Raw genomic sequence first — 9098 nt, forward strand, 5'->3', positions numbered from 1 at the left:
TTGAACCACCAGCCTTCTGGTCAGCAGTCAGGTACTTTAGGCACTACGTTACCAGAGCTCCCAATAGATAGCGCCTCAGAAACCCAAGGAGGGGTCGCTATGAGTTGGAAACAACTCGACAGCAGTGAGTTTGGTGTTTGGTTTTTTTGAGTCTTTGGTGAAGGGAAATAAAAACAAGAAAAGGGGAAACCAGAAGCCGATTACATTTGGCCATTATAACTTCAAAGAAAATAATTGGAAGTTTAACATGAAATTATATTTATTTCTCTCCTATGTCCACAAACCACAATGTGTGACCAATTTTTAAGTAAGTAACGGTAAAATAGAACACTAAATTGTGCTCATGAGGAGCCTTTACATAGACCAAAAGGCAGTCGTTCAAACATAATAAAGAGGTACTTCATGGTTTAAAATTAGGAAGCGAGGTATCAGGATTGTATCCTTTCACCATAGTTATTCAGTCTGTATGCTGAGCAAATAATCAGAGAAACTGGACTATATGAAGAAGATCATGGCATCAGGATTAGAGGAAGACTCATTAACAACCTGTGATACACAGATGACATAAACTTACTTGCTGAAATGGAAACTTGAAGCATTTGCTGATGAAGATTAAAGACTACAGTCTTCAGTAAGCACTACACCTCAACGTAAAGAAAACAGAAATACTCACAGCTGGACCAATAAGCAACATCTTGATAAATGGAGAAAAGATTGAAGTTGTCAAAGATTTCATTTTACGAGGATCCACAATTAATGTCCATGGAAGTAGCAGTCAAGAAATCAAAGATATATTGCATTGGGCAGGTGTGCTACAAAGGACCTCTTTAAAGTACTCAAGAGCAAAGAGTCTCTTTGAAGACTAAGGTATGCCTGACCCAAGCCATTGTATTTTCAACAGCTTTATATGCATGTGAGAGCTAAACATTGAATAAGGAAGAATTGATGCTTTTGAATTGTGGTATTGGTGAAGAATATTGAAGGTACCATGGGCTTCTAGAAGGACGAACAAATCTGTCTTGTAGAAAGTACAGCATGAATGTTGTTTAGAAGTGAGAATGCCTAGACTTTGTCTTTCATACTTTTGTCGTGTTAGAAGGAATCAGCCCTCGGAGAAGGATATCATGCTGGGTAAAGTGAAGGATCAGTGAAAAAGCAGAAGACTTTTTACAAGATGAATTTGCAAAATGGCGCAACTGTGAGCTCAAGGATAGCAAAAAATTGTGAGGATGGCACAGGACCAGGCGGTTTTTCATTCGGATGTACACAGGATCACTGTCAGCTGAGATGAATTCGATGTTGTCTAACAACAATAATAATTACAAGATCCTTGAATGGTACAAACAGTTCATGCTTGACTACTATTCTAAAGATTGGTGGTTTGAACCCACCCAGTGGCCCCACAGAAGAATACCCCAGCAGTCTACTTCATCAGAAATTGTAGCCAAGAAAATACTATGGAATTAAGTTCTACTCTGTATAATCCAAGGGGTGGTCATGAGTCAGAATTGACCCTAAATGGTAACAGTAAAACCACAATATAAAAAAAACAACATTTCTAATTAATCTTTTCCTACGAATAAACTTTCTAGATAAGCTTTCACCAAAACCAAATTCTGCCATCGAGTTAGTTCTGACTCATAGCAACCCCCACTGGGTTTCCAAAGCTATAAATCTTTATGGAAACAAACTACTTCATCTTTCTTCCATGGAGTGACTGATGGGTTTGAACCTGTGATCTTTTTGATTGGCAGTCAAATGCCTTAAACACTACACCACCGGAACTCCTAATTGAAAGCTCTAGACTCTGTCTTATCAACTGATTTTAAATATTGTGCTAAATATTCACATAAATACAGAAATAAACAAATACAAAGTAATTTTGAGCTTACCTAACTGTGATAAGTAACTGTTGATCTAGGGTCACTGTTCTAAATCTTGTCTTAAAAGCAGACTCTTTCCAATGATCAAAAAGTTTTATGCACTCTGTTTATACTGAATGATGGTCCTTTATCTTTTTCTCTGCCCAAGCATACTCTTGGAACAAAAAAACACTCCTTTCAATTAGAGTGACTTCTGTAGGATAGATTTTTGGTAAGGATTATATAGTTTGAAGGCAGAACAGTACAGGCCAAGTCATTCTCTTCGGTGCTAAGAGTAAGCAAGAAAGCCTTCTGAACCTGTTGTGGGGAGTGTTTGTAAACTTGCAAGTTTTGGCAGAGGTGTGATCTGTTTATCCTGGGATTTTGTCACTTATCAATGTTATCAAGGGACTAATTGTGAGGGAAAAAAGACGTGCTTTATGAAATCTTCTATTTATGGAAGTTGAAAATAATTTTTTTTCATGATTAAAAGGGCAATTTATTTTTATATATACAGTTTATTTTTTTGTAGTTGAGAATATACACAAATTCACCAGCTTCTATATATACAATTCAGTGACATTGAATACATTCTTTGAGGTATATAACTATTCTCACCCTCCTTTTCTGAATTGTTCTTCCTCAGTTAACATAAATTCACTGATTCTAAGATTTCTATCTAATCTTTCAATTGCTGATGTTAATTAGATCCTGTATAGACACATCTTAAATAAACAAAAGGTTCAAAGCAGACACTATTTACTACTTAAGCTAAACTATTCACTGGTTTTAAGACTTTAGGAGAAATTTTTAGTTTAAGGTTTAAAGATTTTTCTCATGACAGTAGTTTCAGAGTTTATCCATCCTCCATGGCTCCAGAAGGTATGGGTTCCATGAGAATTTGAAACTGTTCTGCATTTTCTCACTTTTGATCAGAATTCTTGTGTGGAATCTTTAATCAAAATTTTCAGTAATGGTTGTCAGGTGTCATTCAGTTCTTCTGGTCTCATGGCAAAAGAGCCATTTGTTCATGGAGGCAATTAACCACACATTCCATTCCCTCCTATTCCTGAGTCTTCTTCCTCGTTGCTCCAGGTGAATAGATACCCACTGTTGCAAGCTTCTAAGACCTCAGGCATTATGCAATGAAAGTACAACAGAAGCAGTAAACACATTGTTATGCCAATTAACTGTGTTGTCCCATGAAACTATGCCCCTAAATCTCCAAATCAAGGAACCAAATCCAGTGAGGTGTTTGGTGGTACCTAAGCAATATTTTGGATATTTTATAAAGCTGAAAGGGGTCGAATGAACAAGAGGACATAACCATAATAAATATCTATACATTCAATAAAAGAACCCTCAAATGCATAAATGAAACATTAACAGAATTGAAAAGAGAAATAGACAACTTTGCAATAATAGTAGGAGACTTTAATACATGATATTTGATGGAGAACAGAACTAGAAAAAATTTGACAAAGACCCACAGAAGACCTAAACAGCACAATCATCCAAATTGACCTCAAAAACACTCTACCCAGCAACACCACAATATAAATTTTTTTCCAGAGTACATGGCACATTCTTCAAAATAGACTATATTTAGACCACAAAGCAAGCCTCAGTAAATATAAAAACATGGAAATACTACAAAGCATCTTCTCAGATCACAACACCATAAAATTAGAAAACAACAGGAAGATAAAGGGGAAAAAAAATGAAATAACATGAAAACTGAATAACACTCTGCTTAAAATTACTGGGTAATAGGAAAACCATTAAGTTGCCATTAAGTCAATTCCAACTCATAGTGACCCCCATTGGGTTTCCAAGGCGACAGGCCTTGAAGTAGATTGTTCCATTTTCCTTCTGTGGAGTGGCTGGTGGGTTTGAACCACCAGCCTTCTGGTTAGCAGTTACATGTCTTAGGCAGTGCACCACCAGAGCTCCATTTACTGAGTTATGGAAGAAATGAAGTAAAGAATCCCTTGACATGAAGGAGAATGAAAACACAGCATACTAAGACCTTTGAGGCACAGCAAAAGTAGTGCCCACAGGGTAATTTATAGTAATAAGCACACATATCAAAAAAGACGAAAGAACCAAAATCAAAACCTTAATCAAACAATTCCAACAATTAGAAAAATAGTAGCAAAAGAAGCCTACAGTAAACAGAAGAAGATTTGAGCAGAAATAAATGAAACAGAACAAAACCAATAGAACCAACAAGATTAGAAGTTGGTCCTTTGAAAAATGCATAAAATTGACAAACCACTGGCAAATCTAGCAAAGGAAAAGGAGGAGAAATATAAATAATAAGAAAAATCAGAAATGAAATGATGACATCACACAGAACTAACTGAAATCAAAAGGATAATAACAGTACTATGAAGAACTGTACCCCAATAAATTTGAAAACAGAAGAAATGGACAAATTTCTAGAAACACACAACTTACCTAAACTAAAGCAGACTTAGAAAATTTGAACAGACCCATCACAAAAGAAGAAATTGAACAGCATAAAAAACTCCCAACAAAAAAAAAAAGCCCTGGCCCAGATGTCTTTACTGGCAAATATTACCAAATGTTCAGAAAAGAACTGAACTAAGTATACTCAAACTATTCCAGAATATAGAAAAGAGAGAATAAGCCAGCAGTCATTCTGTTACCGAAGCCAGGCAAAGATACCTCTCTAAAAGAAAATTACAAACCAGTATCTCATGAATGTAGGTGTAAAACTTCTCAACGAAACCCTACCAATAGAATCCAACAAGATATCCGAAACGTAATACATCATGACCAAGTAGGAACCTTACCAGGTATGTAGGGATTGTTCACCATTAGAAAGCAATCAACATAATCTGTCACATAACTAAAACAGAGGAAAAAAAGAGACATGATCAGATCAATTTGTGCAGAAAAGGCGTTTGGTAAAATCCAAACCCATTCCTGGTAAAAACTGTTAACAAAATAGGAATAAAAGGGAAATTCCTCAGTGTAATTAAGGCTATTGTGGTTGTTACGGTCATCTGTCAGCTTGGCTGGGCCTGGTTTTGAGTGGCTGGGCAGCTGGATATAGTTATTCCCCATAGTGAGATTGATAATCATCTCCAGAGTGGAATCTACTGGAACAGCTGAGTAGCTGCTTTAGGAATGTGGGCTGCTTCCAGTATATAAGAAGCACCTTTGAGGAAAGTCTCTAGCTTTTGGCAGTCTTGAATCCTGCATGTAGCTGACTTGTTTTTCAGCAGTCCGCCGTGGTGTCTGCTAATCTTGGGACTCTTAATGGACTTGAATCAATGGCTTGCTATGTGGTTTGTTAACATCGGGACTGTGCCTTTTTACTTGTTGACCTTGGGTTTGTCAGCTTGTGCAGTCAGCAGCTGCCTGAGTGAGGAAAGCCTCCAGCTTCAGTGGGCAGGAAGCAGGAGGAGAGCTGAAGCCAAGGTCAAGGGGCTTTCACCCAGACCCTTGAGGATGAATTTATTTTTAGGTTTTGGTGTGAAACTAGAAACTTACTTGGAAACTCTGTAATAGGTATTTTTGTCCCCCATGACAAAAATTGAGTGTCATGAATTGAGTGTATAAATTATTATTTTTCTTATTTGCTAAAACCATGAGTTTTTTTTTGGGTGGGACTTAAGAAATAACAGTAAATGTTTCAACCAATGTGAGAATAAAATTATGACACACTATTGAAAGATAATGTATGTAGTTTTCATACTAATTGTAGCTTTCTATGTGTGAATTTATTTTACTTTAGGACAAGACTGAGACATCATCTTTAATAATAAATAACAAATTGACTTGTAGTGAAATAGGTGAAGTACTTAAGGACAGCGAGATTAAAACCTCTTCTGGAAGAAAAAGATCAAATGAAAGTGAGCTTCTTCCACAAGATGAACCACCAGCAAAGAAAGGTACTGCTTGAGCTGCCAGCAGGGGCCTTTCAGAAAGTGAGCTCTAGCTCCTGAACTAGAAAACCGAAAAGTTCGGAGAGGAGGGAATTTGCTTGTCTAAGAAAAAAGAAAATGAGAAATCTAAGTATTACTGATACTAATTTTTATGTGAATGTGCTATTATAAATTGTCAGAAGGTCAGTGTATTTAAAGCTACCTTTTATTTTATTGGATGTTTTTAGATATTGTGCTTTATCACTTGTTTCTTTTGCGTGCCTATAATTATTCCTTTTGCTTCTATGCTTAGTATAGTTAAAATGTAACACTTTCGTTTGTGTAAATTATGGTAGTATATATTTCTGCTAAAATCCCTCCACATTTTTTTTCTTTCCATTCTGGAGAACAGGATTTTTGACAGTAACACTTTGAGCTAAATACTGCTGAAGACAAATGTTCTCAAGTTGTATTTACTACAGAAATGTAAAGAAAATGTGGGTGCTGCATCTTTAGACACTATACCTCTCTGTGTATGTGGAGAAACATACCAACTTTTTTCCCTGCTTTAAAAAAGATATGTTTCATTGTCATGGTTCTTAATCTCTCAGCTATTGAATATTTCTTTTAGAAAATATTTATAATTCATATAGGGAGGTAAGACTTTCTAAAACAAAGTGCCTTAGCTTTAGAAATCAACCCTGACGCTTGCGGTTAGCTGGTTCACCTTGAGGAAATTGGTTATGTTGTAATCATTACAACATACTACTAGCCTCCTGAGACTATCAAGGATGAATAAAATGCAACATAATAAACACCTCCAGTAAAAGATGTATCTTCAAAATTATATATATTAGGATACAGTACAGCATTGGATACATGGTTTTCAGTGCTTGTACGAGCTAAATTGGTAAGACTAATATGCATAGTTCCTCGGAAGGAAGGTTGGGCAATCCTACTTCCGTAGTGATACTGCCTCGGAAACCCAAGGAGGGGTCGCTATGAGTCGGGGCCTACTTGACGGCACATAACAACAACAAATATGCATAGTTAACCAGCCAGCTGCCAGCAAGTCAGTAGTGACTCCTGGTGACTTCGTGTGTCAGAGTAGATTTGTGCTCCATAGTGTTTTTTTCATGGCAGTGACCTATTAGAAGTATATTAGATTCACAGGCCTTTGTTCTGAGCCACCTTAGAGTAGACTTGAACCACCAGTCTTTTGGTTAGCAGGCAAACATGTTAACTGTTTGACTATCCAGGGACTCCACTATGAGTAGTCAGAGTACTAAGCCTTCTGTTATCCATTGAAGAAGGGCACATTTTCTAATAGGAGGATAACCTTGCTTTGATTTTCATAGTACTGTTTCTTTCATTGAAGGAGATTGGTAGTGCAGTGGTTAAAGTGCTTGGCTGCCAACTGCTTTCTTTTTTCTTTTTACTTCAACAGCATATTTCTGGTTTTCATTAAGTTTATTGTTTCATGTTTAGTGTTATTAGAGTTTGCCAGATTAATAACATTTTTTCTTTAATCTTTAAAGGTCTAATACATATTAGCCCTTCTATCTCTGAAGACCACAGGAAAAGTGAAGATATGCAACAAAGCATTTTCAAAGAGGAAGACATTAGAGTTTTGCAAGAAAATAATGCAGAGCTGAAAACACGTTTGCTTGTTGTTAAGAATGAACTTATAAATGAAAAGGAAGAAAAAGCAGAATTAAATAAACAGATTGTTAGTTTACGGCAGGAACTTTCTTCTGAAAAAAATTTTACTTTAAGTATAGAGGTCCAACAAATGCAATCAAAATATGAAAATGCAGTTTCTGAATTACATGTACAGAGAGGTATAAATCAAGAACAGGAGGAAAAGATTATGAAACTATCAAAGGAGATAGAAATTGCTAGGGAGAATATCTCAAATAATGTTTCACAAATAAAGTTAATGCAAACAAAAATAGATGAACTACGTATGCTTGATTTAGGCTCTCAGATCTCAAACATAGATTTGCTTAGTCTCAGGGATCTGTCAAATGGTTCTCATGACTTGCTGAATACAGATTTAGACCTTCTAAGTAATGACTGTTTGGTAAGTAAGCAGGTTAAAGAATCTTGTATTCAAGAACTCAGTCGGGAAAGTTCTTTCCACTGTAGTATTGAAGCCATCTGGGAAGAATGTAAGGAGATTGTGAAGGTTTCCTCCCAAAAAAGTCATCAGATCCAGGAACTGGCTCAAAAAGTTGAAAAACTACAGGCAGAGGTGAAAAGCTATAGAGATGAAGATGATAGACTAAAAACAGAGAGGGAGAATAAAAATCAAGAGGACCTACTAAAAGAAAAAGAAAGTCTTATACAACAGCTGGAAGAAAAGCTGCAAGAACAAACTGTTTGTCTTAATGTTGAAGTACAGCATGTGCTTGAAGGGAAGAGAGCACTCTCAGAGCTTACACAAGATGTTACCTGTTACAAGGCAAAAATACAGGAACTGGAAACGATCTTAGAGACACAGAAAGACAAAAATAGTTGTTCAGCCAAATTAGAACAAGAAATTTTGGAAAAGGAGTCTGTCATCCTTAAGCTGGAAAGAAATCTGGAAGAATTTCAAGCAAATCTCCAGGATTCTCTCAAAACCACCAAAAATTTAAGTGAACAAGAAGTCCAGTTGAAGGAAGAAATCACACAATTAACAAATTATATGCAAGATGTGAAGCACTCACTTCAACTTAAGGAAGAAGAAAATGAAAACTGCAGGCAAGAAATAGAAAAGTAAGCTAAATATTATTAAGATATGCAAAGCATTCATCTTACTATGTTTTGTGTGTATGTGTGTGAAGGTAAACCATTTCAACAATTTCTGTGTGTACTATTCAGTAACATTGATTGCATTCTTACTCTGTCACTTTTGAACAATGAGATGGGCATAACTTAATGTGGTAAACATTGAGTAAAGAGTTTATACTTTGTTTCATACAAATCTTTGAAGCCAAAAGTTCTGTGCAGAGATTTGCTCATGAAATCCTCTCTGAAGGACTATCTCTTTTGCAGTTTGGATATTTCAAATTTGAGAAAAGATGTAATTTTGTGAAGATTGTTACCGCATTACTTGTGTGGTCCTACTTGGTTAATGGTGCATAATTACAGAAACACAATTTGTGTTTTTTAGATTGAAAGAGGAGCTGTCTATAAGCTCTGCTCTTAACAAGACTCTGAAAGTTGATCTTCAGAGGAGAGAAGAAGATTATACTGAGCTAAAAGAGAAACTGACTGATGCCAAAAAACAAATTGAGCAAGTACAGAAAGAGGTAGGTTATTTGAAAAATTGTCTGGTAATTTATTTTTTTTTTTT

At 36.0% G+C, this 9098-nt stretch overlaps 1 protein-coding gene across 1 annotated transcript in view; it reads left to right on the plus strand.

Moving 5' to 3' along the window:
* Positions 1-9098, plus strand: part of KIF20B (kinesin family member 20B) — a 100191-nt gene that overhangs the window by 56856 nt on the left and 34237 nt on the right. Inside the window, exons 17-19 of the mRNA XM_042781415.1 lie at positions 5629-5785; positions 7297-8518; positions 8916-9054. Of these exons, the coding sequence (XP_042637349.1) occupies positions 5629-5785; positions 7297-8518; positions 8916-9054 (1518 nt within the window). The remainder of the gene's footprint in view (positions 1-5628; positions 5786-7296; positions 8519-8915; positions 9055-9098) is intronic.

The sequence above is a fragment of the Orycteropus afer genome, unplaced genomic scaffold (assembly GCF_000298275.1).
Source record: "Orycteropus afer afer isolate SDZICR_OR568_19922 unplaced genomic scaffold, OryAfe1.0 scaffold00118, whole genome shotgun sequence".
Taxonomy (NCBI): domain Eukaryota; kingdom Metazoa; phylum Chordata; class Mammalia; order Tubulidentata; family Orycteropodidae; genus Orycteropus; species Orycteropus afer.